Raw genomic sequence first — 20,767 nt, 5'->3', positions numbered from 1 at the left:
TAGGACCACTCCATCTCTTTCCCATGGATGTCGTAAAAGGCGACTAAGGGATAGGCTTACAAACTGGATTCTTTTTAGGCGATGATCTAGCAACCTGTCATTATTTGAATCTCAATTCTAACATTAAACCAAATAGCTGAATGTGGTCATTCAGTATTTTAAAGACTGCTGGCTCTGTCTACCCCGCAAGGGATATAGACGTGACCATATGTATGTATGTATTATTCTTGACTCACGACGCGGCCCGGCTGTACTTTGTTTAAAAAAACCGATGGGCTAGCAACCTGTCACTATTTGAATCTCAATTCTATCATTAAGCCAAATAGCTGAACGTGGCCTTTTCAGTCTTGACGAGTGTTGGTTCTGTCTACCCCGCAGAGAATGAAGACGTGTTTATATGTTATGTTAAAACTACTTATTACAAAATTCGGGTTTTGCTCATCTTTATCTACGTTCAGGCCAACGTGTTTACTCAGATTATTTAATCAAAAACTAACAAAACTAATTTCTTTCGCGTCACAGCCACAATCTGCAACCTCCGCTCTAACTGCCTGTTACCTGGCGAATCGGGAGCGGTGATCCTGACATAATTTAGGTACTTCTCTGGAGTCGGGTAAGCCGCAAGTACCTAGCAATCTAACCCGGGTATTTATTGACCGAACAGTTATAAATTTTATATCATTTTGTAGGTAAAATTATAAGAGACTGGGTGATTGGAAATTAAAAGTAATTGTCTATAGATACATATTATTATAATCACGTCTATATCCCTTAGATAGTGCCAACAGGGTTCTCTATCTATTAGCATAAAATTGTGTGTCATAATTTTACTTGGCATACCTTTGTTTAGCCTAATAATTGTTACGCATAATATTATTTGGCATAACTTTTTAGGCATTTTTTAAGCATACCTACTATAAGCATAACCTAACCTAAGAAGTACTCGTCTTATAGCGCATTACACTGCATCCAACTGCACCAACAGTCTTACAAAGACTGAAAGGCCACGTTCAGATGTATGGCTTTACGATAGAATTGAGATTCAAATGCTGACAGTTGCTAGTCTATCGCCTACCAGAAGAATCCCAAGTTTACAAGCCTTTCCCTGAATTCGTCTATTGCGTTATAATAAATAAAAGAAAGTGTAAAAGTTTCAAGCAAACGATTACGGGAAGAACATAAAAATACGCACGTAGACGGGAACAGTCTCGACAGGCAATGTTTGTGTTAGCTCGTGCGGAGGGAGATAAACTGCCGTTCACAAATTCAGCTCCCCGCGTGCTAGGGCGCGTTACAACCGGTAAGTCTCGACGACATTTCTATTCTTTGTGTCCCTGCAGAGAAATCCTTATGTAAATGTGTGAAAAATTTGAGTAACATGGCTTCTTCTGACACTTCTGACTTCTAAGCCATTGGCTTAGAAGGAGAAATTAATGGAAAGACGGGAAGATGAAGACCAAGTTTAAAATATTTTTAATGAAATCAAGCAAAAAGAAAATGTTACGTCGTACAAACAAATAAAAAAAGAGATGAATGTAGGAAGCTCCAGTTAACTCCACCGACAGGATTGAGCTCTTAAATTTAAGAAGAAGGCTTTTTCTGAGATATTACTGAAAAGATTGATAGATCGTTAAAAGTCGGAAGGCAGACCCTGCTCTCCGAAACATTTCTGTGGAGGATGCATTCAGGAACACGCAGAGATGAGAGTCTGAAAAGACTAAATGGCCAAGTTCAGCTTAATGACTTAATGAGGAAATTGGATTCAAATGATGACAGGTTGCTAGCCCATCGCCTTGAAGAATAATTCCAAGTTTATTTGCATGTCCCTTAAATGACGTCATCTGCACGGAATGAGAACCAGCTGGGACACACTATGTTCTTCGCTACCTACCGCTATGAAAGTTTAAGTAGACGCGTTGTGTAACCGGCCTTACGGCACGAATTAATTCCCCACGGCGCCGTGTCCCCGGCGCGCGGCAGACAGCCCCCGTTTCGACGATGTCATAGTATCAGAATTGTCTAGCTCACTCATTGGTTTTGTTTAAAATGTAATTTAAAGTATATCTGCAATAGGCATGCGTTCTGTTGTTATTGTTTGTCTTGAGTTTATTTAGAGTGACATCATATTCTGAGAAAAAATATTACAGGCTTTGTTGGCAAAATTATTTAATTTAAATTAATCCTTCAGTTATAGTGTCATTATTTTTAGTTGTTTTAAACGCAAGTAGTCATATACACTTCTTCCTCATCACTATGAGCCAGTGAGAGCACTATATTCGGGAAGCCCACTTACAAAGTGCTCTCTGATTGTTATTCTGTATCTATTTTATTTCAAATACAGTTATAATTTGCATAATATTTTTTTTTCGTAAATTCATTCGTTTTCAAAATGTTTAAAGCCTTTGTCGCCTTCTTTTTATTATCAATGCGGAAATCAATTCATCTCTACAATATTCCTTTATTACATTTAATAACTTATTGCATGATTTATGTGTAAGGCCACATCCACCAACAGTAATATTTTTAACCCTAAAATGTACAATGAAAGAAAACACGTCAATACTAACCAATACTCTTACGGTAAGGAATAATACTGTAGTAACTGGGTCAGGTTTCATAATTTATGTTAAAATAAACTATTTTATTTGCAAACTACTTTATTGTTAAAACCATAAAATATTTGTAATTTATTTTTGCCTCATCGGAAATATTAAAAAACTCTTCAGCAACCGAGACAGTCAATAACTTGAAAAATAAACACAAAAAATAAGGCTCCGTATAACAAAAGACTATGTTTGGTAAAAAGCCTCCGAAATAAAGTAAAATACACGGAACATAAGTTTGCTACGCTACAGCCTAAATAGAATAAGTAATTGGTCTAAACTGATAAGAGACTTCCAGGGGAGGATCTGCGAAGAAAGTATCTTCCGTTGACTGCTTGTATTGTTGCCTAGACTTGCTACAAATAAAACTGGAAAAATATTAACAAAAATCTTAATGTGCCGCGTGCTTTGCTGCAAGAAATTGTTATTGCTAATAGTCGTCAACTATTCAGACCTGTTACTGGAGAATTGCCTTGTCGAATTTACGAGATCAACGACCATATCGCTTACACAGAAACAATTCGATAACTAGTTGTTCGCCGTGAACTTAGACCACGAAGTTTTATTAATTTGTGAATATCTCAAAAACTGCCCAACCGATTTTGGTACTCCACTAACTTAAAAATTTTGATGACTTAAATTTCCATTACTTTTTATCAAAATCAGACCAACGTTTCGAAAGTTGCTGCGTCACAAACATACTTCAAACATTAAAAAAATACGTAATTAGAAATCACATAAGATTTTAACGTTTTATTTGCGTGAAAAGGCACATATTGTTTAATATCAAGAAAGTACTCAAAGATTGCAATAAATTCTTTTCGTTATAAAAAATTAAATTATCTCTTAAGTATAAATTAACATGTGTTTTGTCTATCACATCGTAGTCCACGGCGCCAGGACGGTGAGCCGCCAAGACATATTTACGGGCATTACCCTTGCAATTTCGGAAGTCGCGCGTTTATCTAGATTGAGGAAGCATCGGTGTGCTACCATCTCCGGCAGATTGTTCGCACCCACAGCTCAGACGTCGTATGTTGTGTGTTAAATGTAATTTATGTTATAACTTAAGCTGTGTTGATATTTTTTCTACTTATTTTATCGTGAACTCATAATGCAGCATCTTTAAGCGACGATTTAATAACGCTTACTAGCTTAAAGCCTTATTATGAAGATTGAGAGAGATTTAAAAGACAGAAATATACTTTTAATTGAAGGCCATTTTTGCTTTTGGCGAAAATATTTTTGACTGGGAATTTTTCTTTAATTGAAGAAAGCTCTTCAAAAATACCATTTTATAACGATGTAAAAAGAAATGTTATTCCGGAACTAACTAATACAGGGGAAGTAATTGCAAAATGTTAAATCACGACCACTCTTGTATAAATGACTCAAATAATCAAAAAATGATAAGTGCTAGCTCTGTCATCATCTATCTCTGCAGGAAAGAGATGCAATAATATATAATACATATATAAATATATACATATTTATACACATTGCCACTACAAACACCGAGTACGTAAATTCGCAATATTACTAACAAAATTTACCTTATTCAGTGCATGTTTCACCGTGAAACAGTCTGCCTGTTCGTACAGAACGCTACTTAACATCTCAACTGCATACAACTGCAGTTCATTACGGGAATTACACCCTAAGACATTAACCTATTTCATTTGTTGCTAGCCTTTTTACACGAGAGCATTTTTCTACAGAAAAATTTACGTTTAAAGTAGATTTTGCGCGAGGTTTTGCTGCCGTGGGAATTCCTTAGAAAATTAAAAAAAAAAAGTGAAGATCATTATGAAAATTAAGAGACTAACTTAATTATAATTAATTTTTCTTCGATTAAAATAATACTACTTTTTAATTAGCGGCCAATACGTCATCAATAATATTTTATTCTTTTTTCAAATGGTATAGACTTAATGATGCCAACTACTCCTGCGTATTTACCGATATTTAAGCCGAAAAAAACCTTATTCTACTTCATGCTATTTTTAACCAGTGTTATTTAGAACAGTTACTAAAGGACATACATTAACCGTAAACGCTCTATACCAAATTATACAGCTTTTTTGGACGTACGTGCATGTAGCAATTAAACTAATGAGTCACAAAATTAATTAACATGTGTTTAGCCAAAATTTATCAACATGATGTTATGAACACGAGTTAAAGCGAAATATCCAAAATAACGAAACCTTTCTCAACTGTAATTCAAATCCATGCAATTAGTTAAAGCAATATGAATTATAATAAAGACAAATGTATTCACAAACCAACCTTGTGACTATTAGCTTAGAGTCAGTTTTCGTTTGTGACAGCCCCGTTAATTACGAAGTACTCGTCTGTCGTTTGTTTTGCAAAGGAAAACTTTCAGAGCAATGGTTTTCTTATAATTTATTTTTAACTGCAAATAAATCTGAATGTTATGGGTGAAATATGCGTTTATTTTGTCTCTGATATCGTGTTATTGCTTTCGTTACAAGGAGAAAATACTCAAAAGAATAATAATATAGTAGTTTTAAATTTAGCAGACGAGCGTCGCTGAAATTTAGTACTTATCTAACTTTCTGGTGTTGCAAGTTACGAGCTGGAGAAACACAACTGCAAGAATAGCAGATTTAAATAAAGATGGGTTTGTTTTATCAAAAATACAAGCGACCCGCTTCAGCTTCGCGCGGGTAGCATTTATGATAAATTTTATACAACTTTCACCCCCCGAACAATCCCAATTTCATCATAAAGCCAAATAGCTGAACGTGCCCTTTAAGTCTGTTCAAGACTGTTGGCTCTGTCTACTCCGCAAGGGATATATACGTGATTATATGTATGTATGTTTCACCCCCCATTTTAGTATTTCAGGGGTTGATTTTTGCACAAAAAAATCCTAATCCTATCCTACGTTAGAACGCGAGTTTTCAAATATATGAATACCAAATTTCATTGGAATCGATCCAGCGGTTTAACTGTGAAAGCAGAATAGACAGATTTTCGCATTTACAATATAAGCAAGGAGCCCTAACCTTATCACCTAAGCTACATAAACCTCCAGCTGTTACGGCACGATTTTTATTAAATTTTGTTTAAAGGTTGTTTAAGCTTAAGGCTTCATTTTTAAAGTTACAGCCAACACTGCTACTAATTGCCAAATAAATACAAAAGTTCAAAATATAATCCCCATCGTATATTTTCGAAGCCCCACCCCCTGCGTAATTGTCAACTCCGTACATACATACATATATAATAATCACGTCTATAAACCTTGCGGTATAGACAGAGCCAACAGTTTGAAACTGACAGGCCACGTTCAGCTGTTGAACTTAATGATAGAATTGAGATTCATAAAGCGACAGGTTGTTAGCCCGTCGCCTAAAAGAAGAATCCCAAATTCATAAGCCTATCCCTTAGTAGCCTTTTACGACACGCTTGGGAAAGAGATTTAGTGATCCTATTCTTTTTTCTAATCGTGCCGGAAACCACACGGCACTTGTCACTTCCAAACTAACCAAAACAGAGAGACCTGACTATTAAAACACGTTATAATAAATCAATACACTTCAAAAAGTAATGATATAACAACAAGCAACTCTTACACAGCAAATAATGAAATAATCACGGTGTCGAAGCCGAGCCGTCACAAAATTAATGACTACACCAAAGTAACAATTTGGGGCTTGTTGAAACATGCCATGTTTGATGTTCTCAGACATTATTTTACAGATTTGGCTTCGGCTAAAATTAAACTATACTTCAGAGGTCAGGTCAAGATTACTTAAAACTGACGAGCTTTTAATGAAGGCAGTGATGAATTTGGCTGAAACATAGTATGCAGGGATCTTGGTGAAGGAAAGATTTAATGAAAGTGTATGGTAATTATTTATGACTGATAACCAATAAATAAATAAATATATACGGGACAACTTACACAGATTGAGTTAGCCTCGAAGTAAGTTCGAGACTTGTGTTACGAGATACTAACCAATCAACGAAATGATTAAACTCTGATATGATCTAGGTAAGTTTAAGCATATACTTTCGAGGTTCCTAGAAAAATACAGGACAAAGATCAGTGAAAAAAATTTTCTTTTTATTATGGTAGCTAATCAAAGCTCTCATAGTCGCCTCTAAACTTTCTTAGAAAAATTTCAACACGCCACAACTTTGTATATCCAGTTGTTTCTTCGCCGTCTGTCACTCAGTAACAGAATAGTTTCGATTAAAATAATTATGAAAGATGATAGATTTTGTTTTAACCTGCTTAAGAATTCTAAAACAATTATCATGACTAAGTTTAATCAGGCTTCTGGTAACATCAGCGTGATAAAAGAAAAAAGTCGCTCTCAAATTCATCGGACCTTAAAAAATACTCGAAAATGATAATTCTTTCTCCCAGGAGTGTATGCAAATTTGGATATTTCATCTGTGGCGAGGCGGCAGGCCTGAAGATGAGAGAGGCTAATTAAGAGGGTTGCCAGTCTCAAAAGAAAGAATTGACTTTAAAATTTTATTTACATAACCACCCAAAAAATTTGTGTTTTCAAATTCAGTATATTTTAAGTCACAAATGGTCACCATTTTAATAATGGTATAATATGAAAAAGAATGTTCAAATTATGGATATTTGGAAGAAAATAAAATTACTTATTATCTTTGAAAATGTCTAAAAAGAGTAATGAGAGCGGTGTTAGCAAATAAAATCTCTGTAGATTGTAGAAAGTGGAAATCCTCAGAACTTCTCAAAACTTTTCCCTGTTGTAACAGGCATGGTATGTTTGTTGAACATTGTATGTCAAAGAAAACATTTCTTGTTACCTTTAAACGTTTCCACGAGTACATAATATCCCTTGAACACGAACCGCCGACGGTCGAAGGTGTAGCCAATATTATGCATGTTCTGACCTACTTGCTCAGAAGGGTTTGATCAAACAGTCCGACCTTTTAAATTTTGATAACATCGTGTGTGGACTGCCGATGTTTGGCGGTTGACCCAGGTCACAGATTATATATTACTTTACCAGACCCGTGAAGATCTGTCGAAAGTGAACTGGTTGTATTGACAAATGATTTGACTGAGTGTTATATTGTTCATGTCATGCCGTGTAGGTCACGGTACTTCAGAACAGGACGCTTCTATCTGTCCCATGGATGTCGTAAAATATGACTAAGAGAAAGGCTCATAAACTTGGAAAGGAAAACATGCGAATAAATACGTCTTTGCAGGGTAGACAAAGCCAACAGACTTGAAAAGAATGCCACGTTCAGCGTTGAGATGTGAAATGTTTCGCAAGGATTTAAAATTTTTCAGTTCAAACCCGACACATGGAATATTCGATTCTACTTAATTCTGAGATTTGTATTTGAATTCACAAGGAAAAATTGGATTGATCAAAACCAGAATTCCTTTTGTTTAATTGTTTGTGCTTTATCAAACAAAATTAATTTTAGTACGCTAATTCAATTTGTGCATGATTCCGTATTCTATCACCATGTTTCCTGAATTTGGAACATCTTCGTCTCTTTGTCTCCAGAGAAGCGGGGTCCGAATATGTCCACGAGAGAGTGAGTTTAGAAAATTATACGAAGCAGCTCCTATCTGACCCCTGTGACCCTATTAGCAGGGGGCCCAACACAGATATAGAATTAACCTAATCAAAATCTGTGGGTCCCAAATTCTACTTGGATCTTGATTATTATAATATTTAAGAGGGGACAAAGGGAATTAGCACTTTAAGCTTTTCCCCTTTGTCATCTCTTACGTCATCCCTAAAGAAAGAGGTGGAGTAGTCATTTCTAAAGTGACGACCAACTATGACGAAGACTTAGTTACATCGCCTGTGAAAATTCTTGAGCAAAGTTTTGGGTTTGAACAACTTCAATGCGATATTTTTGAGTATCAATTGTCATTTGTTTAAAGTACTTCATAAGGTTTCCATAAATATTTATGGAAACTCTCTGATTAAGAAACAAAATTAATGAAGACCGCTTTGGGATGATGTTTGGGTTTTCTGGTTTAACAAAATACAGAAATTGACGAATACCCAGTTATTTTGACGATATAGAGATTATTTCACGAAACTATTTAAATAAATATATTTTAATCAAATCAGATCAATCAAATTCTTGTTTTTGATTTTTGGACAAAACCATCTTAAATTAATGTTTTGACGAATAGCGCGGAACGATTCCAACTTCAAGGTCGTCGACGACTCTCTACACCTTTAGTGAATCGCTTCCGACTCCGTTATACAGCCTTAATCTAATTAGAACCATTCACAGTCAAGTAAATAACTAATTGCTGGTACAGTAGTCAAATAGGTAGTCGCATTGACGCGAACACTACGCAAAATTTTCGCAAAATATCGATTTTTAGAGCAAATGTTGACGAAAAGCAATAACAAATAACAGACGTACGTGTAGAACTGTATTACGAATTTAACTGTCCGAGAATCATACTAATTGTTACATTTTGAAAATATTTTTTATCTTACTGTTATAGATATATATAATGGACTTACCGAGGTAGAGTGTAGTTGTGTCCGAAACGTAGAGTAGACGAGTAGTTAGGTTAGTTGGCAGGTTGGAGAGCTAAGGAACGCGGGAGCACGTTCGTCGCGCTCGTCCGTCGGGCGCCGACTACTCGCGTCGATCGATACGGCGGCCATTCCTGCGTTGCGTTCCGTTTTCAACAATCGAACGTCCAATTTTCTTCATAATTTCCCTTGTTTTTCTTAATTGACAGCATTTTTAATTGCTTTTTAATTTCCGGCAATTCGGAATTTGAATTCGTTTTGTTTTTTAACGTTTGTATTATGTATCAGCTCTTGAACTTATATTGTACAAAAACAGACAATGATGTAAAACAAAAGATTAGTTCATTATTCACGGCTCTATGGAATTTCAGTAGAAAACTCAAGCTAAAGAATCGGTATGATTTGTGGTTTGACATTTGAATGGTATAGATCTTTATTTTAGACATTTTTACCTTTTATAGCAATCTTTTTGTTTGTCAACAAAATTCAACTTCTCGCCTAATCAGTTGCGCGTTATGTAAGTTACTTCGTAAACCCAGGGACAGACATGCGTTAATTAGTACATTAATTAATTTAATTGTTTATCAATCATATTTGTGCACGTGACTCCGCCTGCGTTTGTTTACATAGCTTGGCTTAGTGTTATCTCCAGTCGCGTGCCATGACCAGCGGTGACTCATAGTCATACAGCTGATTGGTTTGTCTATGTGTGTGTGTTTAGGTGTGTTTGTTATTGTTACTGTGATAATGGATACTAGAGGGTCTACATGATTTATGATCTATCGAATCCAAACATTTATTGCAAATGAAAATATGGACTTAATTAAATAAAAATAAAAGTATTTCGTTATTATTAAACTCAAAAATAGGACTGGTTTTGATTAAATTATACATTAAAATAAAAATTCCGGAGTAATTGCCAATTATTCTTTTTTTTTTAAATTCCTACGAAGACTATGAAATATTTATATTAACTACCACTAATTTCACCTTCTTGATAAAGCCGTAGACAGCTGAACGTGACCTTTAAGTCTCTTGGAAATTGCCGGCTCTGTCTACCAATAAGGGATGCAGGCGTGTCTATATGTATGTACACAAAATAGCCTTCGTCCTAGCATTTCGTTTACTTCCATTCTCTCTTGTTTCATCATAACAGCCGCCACTGAGTTTAGAAGTAGCAACTAGTTAGGCAACACCTGCCACCACAGAGCACGGGGGGCGCGGGTCAGTGCTCTGTGCGCCATAGCAAAGATTTCTCGTTTCGGATCAAGCTACAACCAACTTCTAAATTTGGTGCCGTGTAGTTCCCGGCACTTTGAATAGAATCGCTCCATTATTTTCCTAAGGATGTCGCAAAAGGCGACCAATCGCAGACTTTCATATAAGCAGTCTTTATCATGTAGATATGATCCAACATGGGTTAGTTTTCCCTAACAAGGTTGCGGAGATCAGACTGGATCCGCTTCGTGTAAACATACATACATTCATACATATGGTCACGTCTATATCCCTTGCGGGGTAGACAGAGCCGTGTAAAAAGATCACTAATTAATTCTAGAAAAGGTGTAATTTCCGGTATTCCCACGAGAACGGTAATTAACGGGATTTTTTTTGTATTAGGACGTGGGTAGAGTCACGCGCGTCTTCGAATACGAACTATTCAGTTTTGTAAGGTATTTGTAAAGTAAATATAAAATTAATCAATTGAAACCTTAATAAATAACCTTGGTAGTGAAGCAGTCGCATCGATCAAACTCGCCGTCTTCAGTCCAGGGGGAATGTCGCGGTGCTGTGAGCTTACAGATATCAGTTTGTGCTATATTATTGTAATGTTCTGACAATATCTAACAGTGAATTTATATTACGTTGTGATCAAGTGCGGTGAATGTGATATTTACAAGATTAAATCAATGAAGCGTTTATACTTTTTAGGAGAAATGTCAGTCTCGAATAGTATCTGATGCCAAGACGTGGAAAATGTTCCGATTTTATTACTCTCTGTGTAAATCAAACTTTAAAATTTCGTTTTAACATTTTCAATACGCAATTGTTTTGTAGTAAAAAAAAAATATGTTTCACTTTAAACTATAACGTTCAAATAAACTTCTTAATGTTTACTGATATAAAATCAAAAATCTGAGCACCTAATTCATTGAAAAACAATTCAGCTTAATGATAACAATACGAGTATATTATACTACGTCTTGAAACTTGAACTAAACATAATTAAATCAGAGAATAAATTTTCATATACGGTGGTATCTGATATAGAAATTTGTCGTCAAAATTCGAAATTATTATTAAAGTTGATTAATAAAAATAAGAGTTCTCTGTCAGACCATTAAGTCTTCCGATTGTGCTATACATTTCTGTTTTGTACAATAAAGTTTAAATAAATAAATATGAAAGCCTAATAGATATTTCTAAGATTATCCACTTAGTAAATTTATTAAAACATCTGTGAAATATGCCCGACTTGCAGACGTTTTTGGTAGAGAAGTTCAAAAAATGGAGGCCAGAAGCGCCAGTAGTGGTGGAGAGGACGAAGTGTTCCGTGACCTTGGAGTGGAAACAGGATCAGTTCGGGTTCCTACAGGACCACGTGCTGTACAGAATTGAGATGAAGAAGAAGCTACCGCCATGGGTGGTGGTCTACAGGTTTGTGGCCTTATTTCAGATTCTAAATGAGAAGAATTTGATATTAATACCATTTTATGAAAGTTTAAATATTGGTACCGATTCTGGATTAATTTTCGAGATCAGATAGTATTTCTAATTTTAAACACTCACTTAATAAAAGATAATTAGTTACAGGATCAAAAATTAATTCGCCGTGTGCTTCCCAGCATGGGATAGGACCACTTCAAATCTTGCCCATGGATGTCGTGTAAAGCGACTTAGGGATAGGCTTATAAGCTTGGGTGTCTCCTTCTAGGTAATGGGCTATTCTAGGGCTGTCACTATTTGAATCTCAATTTTTTTGTGACCTTTCATACTTTTAAGACTGTTGGCTCTGTCTATCCTACAAGCGATATAGACGTGTTTATATTTATGTGTTACATAATATTGCTATCACTTAAAAAAAAATATATTTAAATGGTGACTTGATTACTAAGCTCTTTACTAAAGGGCTTATGTGCCCTCTATATAAACAGCCGGGACGAGATAAATGTGTCTCTTGAAGCCTGGGAATGCCAGGAAGATGATGGTGAGCTCGAAACGATATTGATGAGGGTGTAAATGGTATTGCAAAAGCAAAAAAATATAAAGAATGAGAACTCTTAGTTCTTGGCCTAAGTTTCTTTCAGACCCTTAATTTGTCCATTTTTATGTTTCAAATTTCAGCGGAGGAAAGACGACGAAAATGATCGACTACCTCCCACCGTGTCACCCCCACGTCTTCAGACTGAAAGTCATACTCAAATCAACTGCAGTGCCTCTTCTTGCCGAAAAGGCGGTACAATTTCATGGTGACAAAAATACTGTGTATAAAAAAATGAAGGCCCAAGATGAAGGGGAGAGAAATGCATTTACAAATGATAAAAATGATAACGAGGATACGGATTTTGGAAGGAAACTGGAAGGGGGTGGAGATTCAAAAGTGAAAAGTCAAAGGTAATTCATAATCGGGTTCGAATCCCGGCCGGGGCTTGATGAGAAACGAACTTTCTCTGATTGGGACTTTCTTGGATGTGTATCTATATAAATATTGATTATAAAAAATAGTATCTTTGAATTGGTATCTTGTAACACAAGTTACGAATTTACTTCGAGGCTAACTCGATCTGTGTAATTTGTCCCATTTATTTATTTGCTTAATTTTCCAAAACGTACTGCTAGAAGAGATCACAGTAATATTTGATTCGAATGACTTAATTGGACTTAATTTTTGAATGAATGGTTCGTGACTAATTGAGTAATTATTAATGTGTTTGTGGTCAGCTGAATAATAAATTGGTTTGAAATTGAATTGTAAATTGATATATTTTTTAATATATATTACACAAGTGTAACTAGTCATTTAAAAAACCTAATACAGCTAAGGAATTGATATTACTTTACGACTTGAAAGAATACTAAGAGACCGCTTTTTATATTTTTTAAGAAATAATCTTAAAATAATTAAATATTATGTTCTACAAAAGTCCTTCAATATCTAAGCATCGACTGTTCCCTAGGTTCAATGACCCAGATCAATTAGGTACGTAATTAAGAAAATTATGATGCTCAAGCCATCCTTACTGAAAAGCTAAACTATTTTAATTGCCTGAACAATTTGTTACAGAGTTTATTGAATGTAGTTGTGAAATATCTTTGTCTCTTTATTTTGGCCACAAGTAGGCCTATTTCATTCCGTTAAACTATGAATGTGTTATACCAAACGCTAATAGTGATTTCACAATATCATCATTTTTAGAGTTCGGTGCCCACAGGACGCTTCCGCTGTTTATCTGTCTGTCTGTCTGTCACCAGACTGTATCTCTGGAAAGCTAAAATTTTCACATATATGCATTAAATTTTTCTTTTCAAATTTTTTGCTCAATATTCAATATAGGTAAACGCTTAAAATCTTCGCCGAATATTTAGAAGCATATAACATTTAAAAAAAAATAATTACTTGGTACTTCTATGGCACCATAGCTTATTTGTATGGAACGAAGCGACCCTTCGTGCGGGCGTCTGACTCATTATTTTTCTATAGGATAGAAGTGAACCACCCCTGGCTCGAGTCCCGGGTCTCCGAGGAGACCTGGACCAGCACTGAGCCCGCCGGGTCCTCCGCCGTGTGCTTCTACATGGCCGTCAGCTGCGGGTACATTAAGCAGGTATTTATTATCTATCTAATATATTTAAACGAGCAATTCTTGTATATATATAATCAGGATCTCGGAAACGGCTCCAACGATTTTCATTAAAGTTACAGATTAGGGGCTTTTCGGCTCAAGGAATCGATTTATCAAGGTCCTAGATTCGAGAAAAGCTCGGTTCCCAAGATATATAAACATTTTAAAAACCGCGTTTTAAGAAACTATATCAGCGCCATCTCTGGTATACCGAGCAAAGCTCGGTCAACCGGGTACTTATTAGTTTATTTACCAACTAAAGCAAAAAAAGTAGGCAGAGATCTTTTTTCTTTAAAAAGATATTTTTTCTACTTCAGTATCTACTGATAACAATAATGATTCACAATTAACGTTCAAAAGCAGTACGTTTTTGGAAATTCCTAGTTGGGTATAGCCATAACGGTGTAAGAATTTTCTTGATCGGTTCAGTTTTCCGAAGATTAACCCTTTTTGATAGTTAAAGTCAATCAAGGGATATTCTAATAAACATGGGATTCTTTTATCATGTCTTGGATGTTTATCTATATAAGTATTTATTATAAAAATATAGTATCGTTGAGTTAGTATCTCGTAACACAAGTATCGAACTTACTTCGAGGCTAACTCAATCAGTGTAATTTGTCCCGTATATATTTATTTATTTATTTATTTATCATGCGGTGGTTAGCAATCTGATTCCATCTTTAAGCTATAAAACTTAACGTGGCATTTCATTATTTTCAAGACTTTGTCTACCCCGTAAGGGATTATGACGTGATTATAAATATGTATCAGCCCTTACAAACAAACAAACTAAGTTGCAAACTTTACCTCTTAATGATAAATATTGCATTTAAATATAATGTGTATGTCTCGTATAACCGTAGTACGAGTAATATCCGTCCCCAAGATCACATGATCGCCGTTTAAACATGATCAAGATAACCGCCCCCAATGTCTGCGGAAGCTGTACTCCCATCTCCGGAGCTTCTGATGGCTGGCTTACAGGTGGCTCGTGTGATCCTAACAATAACAATAAAATATGGAAGCGGTAGTAGTTATAATAAGATTTAAGTGATGTGACGTCAATAAGTGATACCTTGTATCCAATTTTGAAAATTAATCTATTCTATTCAAATATACTAATTCTCTAGAAATACTTTCTTACTGGCGGTACAACAGCTGCTCCTCTCCCTACGGAAATTGTAAAAGTCAATTAAGGGAATCCTGTGAAGTTTGAAATTGTCGGAAGTCAATCGGCTGAGTTGTTAGAATGAAAATGCTTGACTTACTTATATTACTATTCAATGTTCATATGGTGAAGAAACCGTTGTACTAAACGCTTTAAAAGTCTTTTTGGTTTGTGTGGCTAAGGTTTGGAATAAACTGCCATATATATTCCCAGACAAGTTCAGTCCGCGAACATTCAAAAGTGGAATCAATGGGTAATAATGGGTATCTCTTATATAGACATGTAACATCTTCGTCTTCATTGTCACTTCAGGTGAGATGGAAGACAAATACCTATTCCAATATTGAACTAAAAGAAAGGAATAAGTCGTCAGGACCCATGCACATTACAATGGCAACTGGATAACCATGATCTGATACGTGTTAAGTTGACCTACGGTCACGGAGGTCAGACAAGAGTCGCTTCTTGTAAAAACCTGACTTACCCAATCCAGGATCATGGCCAGAAGGCGCACCTTTGACTCTTCTCCAGATAAGAAGTAACCTATATTAACACCAGAAATAAGAAAAGTATAGACTAGTCTATGCGTACTAATGTACCTGGCACGTAAGGTGAACAAAAATTACGATTTTATTAGGACACAAAATTTAACACAGAAATTTAAGTACAAAAGTGATACTTATTTCAATAGAAATCTTTTCCAGTAGACCCGTGAGAGGAAAATTGGAGGAGGAGGAGATGAATATTGAAGCGGTATGACGTGTGCATGCTTATTTATGTTATAAATTCAGTAGGTGCCGTGTGGTTCCCGGCACCAATACAAAAAAGAATAGGACCACTCCATCTCTTTTCCATAGATGTCGTAAAAGGCGACTAAGGGATAGGCTTACAAACTTGGGATTCTTTTTTAGGCGATGGGCAAGCAACCTGTCGCTATTTGAATCTCAATTCTATCATTAAGCCAAATAGCTGAACGTGGCCATTCAGTTTTTTCAAGACTATTGGCTCTGTCTTCCCCGCAAGGGATATAGACGTGACCATATGTATGTATGTAAATTCAGAATGTAGTGTAGTGTGTAGAAGTTAGGAGCCATAATTGAAGAGTTGGAATTCCAGGTGCAAACGATGCTGGAAGAGCGGCCCGAGCTGATCGGCATTGTCAACCCCGCCAACGGGTTCACACCCCTCGCCGGTGCCGTCAAGAAAGGTGACCAGCAAATAACACGGCATTTCGTCATATCAAATTGAAATTTCTCAACATCGTGACATGGTAATGGGTAATGTCACAATGCCAGCTGCTTTCTGCGCTAAATTAAGACCGCATCCTAGTTTCTACCAGAGAGGTGAGCTTGTATCGGAGATTTAAGCTAGGAGAAGAAGAGATTACGCCTTATAGTCTGATGATTATTAGTCATGTCTACCTCGTAAGGGATAAGGACGTGATACGTGTGCGTGACACTATGAAATTAAATGAATTCTCAAATCACGTTGATATCGAGCATGAGCAGTCTGCAGACAGCCAGTGAACCATAAAATAACTACTCGTATTTAGACAAAACCTTTGACAACATGTAAAGGATAACTAATTAGCTGTCTCTCAGCAGACTGAGCTTTGAACCAAACCACTGAGCATGCAATCGGGAATACACTAATAGGAAAATATTTTACATACATATCTCTTTCGGGGTAGACAGAGACAAAGTCTTGAAGACTGATAGAAAATGTTCAGCTGTATGGCTTATATATGGAGTTGAAATATTTTAAAACTTTATATTTTATAATTAAAAAAGGATAAAGTTTCTGTTTATTATTATCCTTTTTTTAATTATATTAAAAGGTGACTAACTGATTTTAGAAATAGTTTTATTTTATCGTCATCCTGACTACAAAAGGAGAGCAATGATGTTAATTGTGTTTTGTTTTGATTTAGGATCCAATGTCTTACTTTCAAGTTGATCATCAAAATATCTCTTAATGAATAAAGTTCGTCGAATTCATTTTTAATTAAAGTATTTATTTATGTGTTTGTTATGTGCAACTTAACGTCAAATTTGTAGTAACTAGACCTAGCGGTTCGGGCTGAGCGTATTTGTCAATCAGTGTCTTTTAACTATTTTGTTTATCGTGTGTGTAATTCGCCAACACTGATGTTTATAGACTATATAATATGTATATTATTTAGATTTTTCAAGCCATCTTAATAGCTTAAACAGCGTATAGTTGTGAATCTTTTCTGTATATAGACGTGTACGACGTGACGTGAAAAAAAATTTAACAAGATGTGTGCCGTGTGGTTCCCGGCACTAATAGAAAAAGAATAGGACCACACCATATCTTCCCATGGATGTCGTTAAAGGCGACTAAGGGAAAGGCTTAGGTACTTGAGATTCCTCTTGTAGTTGACAGGCTAGCAACTTGTCACTCTTCGCATCTCAATTCCATCATTAAGCTATAAAGCTGTATCTGGCCTGTCAAACTTTTCAAGACTGTCGGCTCTGTCTACCCCGCAAGGGATATAGACGTGATTATATATATGTAGGTATGTAAGTAGATAGATATATTTTCCCCAGGTGACCTAAACACTGTGAAGTTTCTCCTGTCTTCTGGAGCCGAAGTGGAACAGCGCTCGGCTGCGGGTCAGACTCCACTACACCTGGCTGTTCTAGCTGCCGACATTCCAATGGCGGGTCTGCTGCTAGACCATGGTGCTGATGTCAAGGTGACTTGGACATTACCAAAAAGAACTATGAATAGAAATAAAGACCTATGATTCTGAATAAGTTGGTACATCCGTAACAGTGCAGGATAACAATGCAAAGCAGGTATCATTTGCGATCTATAATATCTGATTCATTCTTCGTTCGTACCACTGAGTCCCAATTCGTCTCAATATTAAATTTCCCTGTTCATCACAAAAATGTACTGTCTTCGTCCCGATATGAATTTTAACTGTTTCGTCCTACTTTATATTATTCGTAGGACCTTTTTTGAGAGTTTCTGAAATAATAGAAACAAACGTGCTTATGCTCGGTACTGTTCTGCATTTGGTATATGCATCCTAAATAGGATTTTTAAACAATATCTACATACTTACCATTCTATTTGTGTTATTAATTTTTCTTTTGGCCATAAATAGTACAGAATAATAGATAACTTGGAAAAATATTAAAATAACTCCAGAAAATGCAGCTATAGTTTTCTACTAATTAGCATTATAAAGAAGATTATAAAAAAAATGTAATGTACAGACTCGAGACGTGAACCAACTCCGCGCAGAACACTACGCGGTCGACTCCGGCAGCGTTGAGATGTTGGCGTTCGTGCTGGACCGCGGGGGTCACCTGGATGTGGCTGACAGCAACGGCTGGACGCCGCTCTTCAGAGCTTGTAAGCACATACATAATAGGACATAAAGTCTACTCCTAACGTGACCCTTCCCTAGAACTCATGCAATCTGATCAAGGTACGTTCACATTGTTCTCCTATTTGTTCTCTCAATATTAACCACCTCAGCGTCCCCTTCTATTCCCCTATCCCTGTATCTCCTTTCACATCATTACACTTTATTTACATTTACCCATCGCTATACCAACCTTTCTTTCATTTTAATTTTCAATCACGGGAGAATTGTGCTACTCTCGTATTATGCACACACAGCTGCAGTCATAGACAAGTCTTCTTTAGTTCTATATCATTTAAGTCCTGTAAGTTATTTATTTGCTTTCTTATATCTACCATTACAAACTTAATCTAATGCGTGTATAATCAATTATAACATATTGTCCTTAATGCTGCCCTTGTGAATTCACTCAAACTGCAATTGAACTAATCTATCTCATTCGATATGAGATTGAGTGAGCGTATTGCGCGCGTCAGTGAACCCTCCCGCGAGATATTAGGCCGTGCGTGTGGAACCACCAACAGTTGCAAGTAGATCGAAGTGAGTAGTTGTCCCTCTAAGCACTCTCATCAGGTACAATACAAGCATCATACTCCTTCTAACTCTCAATTTAAATAAATAAAGCTTAAGTAAGTGGACTGACATCACGGTAAGTAATCAGTAAACATATTTCAGTAACCCAGAACGGACGAACAGACATGATCAGCGAGCTGGTGGCTAGAGGCAGTGACGTCACCATCTCGGACGCGGCGGGGCTGCCGCTGGCGTCTGTTGCGAGGCTGCTGACCAACCGACAGTATGTAGTAGATACTCAATAACTTTAAATAGATCTTCGATTGAAAAAGAAAGTTCACAAGATACTTCCAGGGAACTCAAAACTGCCTCATAAAATATAAAACATCAACGCTAACGATCATGTAACTACATTTTTCGTGACATACTTAAATTTGTCATATGTTTGTAGGCGTACTGATGTTTTATGGTGAAGGAGACTTGATGAAATGAAGTGAACCTATTTTGAAAATAAATATTCATGATCTTCATAATCGAGTCAAACCACGATTCAGTCTGATTTAGATTTCTGTTAAGACCACGGATCCAGGATCACAGAGGTCGAACAAGTATTTATTCTTGTAATCACCTGGTTTACCCACTCCTAAATCATGGTCTTAGGTTGGCCTTAGTTTCTCCCACACAAAATCGGGACATTTTGAAGAGTGAAAAGTCTGCATCCGACCAATCTACGTGCCGATCTTCAACTGAAGTTTATTAAACTTTTTAATCCTCATAACGTTACATCAAACAGATATCAGTTTCTATTTTTCCAGCTATTTAAATTTAAAAGCTTTGTATAATTAATTATGAAAGGATTATATTATCATTTGCATATCAAGTCACGGAAGGTTTTGTCACGAACGAATGAAAATAAAATTCAAGTAAATTAAGTGTTCGTTGCAATTACGTCTCAATGTCAGTGGTGACATAATCAGGAATATCAAAATAAAAATCAATAATCGTTTATAATTCGTTGATCCTTTGAAATTACTTTTGTCCATCGTGTTTTGTATCGTGATTGTAAACTACTAAATAATTTATGTTCCCCGGGCTCCTCTCCAGAGTGGAGAGGGTGCAACCAGGAATAAAGCCTAGCATTGGAGGAAGAAGAATTTATATACCTACTGATTGGTTTCATATTGAATCAAAAACTACTAATTTCGATTTAACTTTACCAGCTTTTACAACGTTGTTATTCATTAGGTTAGATCTAAGACAACTAAGGTTACGGATTTTCTACATTTTGACTGGTTTTAAAAATTCCCTTTTGTTCTCCTCTTGTTCCAGCGGTCGCCCCAGGGACTCAGTCCTGCGCGTCGTGGACCCTAACTTCCCGCATGAGCGAGCCCTCGCCATCTTCACCAGGCTCACCAAGAAGATTCACCACGTACATACTGTCTTTAAGTGAAAAATATGAAGTATTCGCTGTTGACCCCGACCCCGCATTTAATATCCATAAAAATTAACTTTCTATGTTATTCCAATGTCTAAGCAAAAGTTTCATAAAAATACATTTAGTAGTTTTGGCGTGAATCAATAACACGTCCTTACAAACTTTTGCATTTATAATACTAGCGATCCCGTGGGAATTTAGCACTGAGTGAATAACGTGAAATAAAACCAACGTTTAAAATTTAATCTAATTTATTGATTAG

The 20,767-nt window shown here is 36.1% G+C and overlaps 2 protein-coding genes across 3 annotated transcripts in view; one reads left to right on the top strand and one right to left on the bottom strand.

The window, feature by feature from the left end:
* Positions 1 to 9,238, bottom strand: part of LOC106138127 (complexin) — a 276,922-nt gene extending 267,684 nt beyond the window's left edge. The window contains exon 1 of the mRNA XM_060951063.1: positions 9,128 to 9,238. The gene's annotated coding sequence lies outside the window, so the exon portion shown is untranslated. The remainder of the gene's footprint in view (positions 1 to 9,127) is intronic.
* Positions 9,239 to 9,560: 322 nt separating this feature from the next.
* Positions 9,561 to 20,705, top strand: LOC106138123 (uncharacterized). Of its 2 annotated transcripts, XM_013339172.2 has the most exons (9): positions 9,561 to 9,659; positions 11,625 to 11,800; positions 12,488 to 12,757; positions 13,845 to 13,968; positions 16,274 to 16,364; positions 17,728 to 17,876; positions 18,406 to 18,544; positions 19,233 to 19,353; positions 20,400 to 20,705. In XM_013339172.2, the coding sequence occupies exons 2-9, from the start codon at positions 11,763 to 11,765 to the stop codon at positions 20,518 to 20,520; spliced, it is 1,053 nt and encodes a 350-aa protein (XP_013194626.1). In that variant the 5' UTR covers positions 9,561 to 9,659; positions 11,625 to 11,762; the 3' UTR covers positions 20,521 to 20,705. The 2 variants fall into 2 exon arrangements, with proteins under 2 accessions (XP_013194626.1, XP_060807053.1); XM_060951070.1 differs by lacking the exon at positions 9,561 to 9,659 and having other exon boundaries at positions 11,599 to 11,800.
* The last annotated feature ends 62 nt before the right edge of the window (positions 20,706 to 20,767 follow it).

The sequence above is a fragment of the Amyelois transitella genome, chromosome 23 (assembly GCF_032362555.1).
Source record: "Amyelois transitella isolate CPQ chromosome 23, ilAmyTran1.1, whole genome shotgun sequence".
In the NCBI taxonomy this organism is placed as follows: Eukaryota; Metazoa; Arthropoda; class Insecta; order Lepidoptera; family Pyralidae; genus Amyelois; species Amyelois transitella.
Note: the sequence above shows the minus strand (reverse complement) of the source record. Positions and strands in the feature narration are given on the sequence as shown.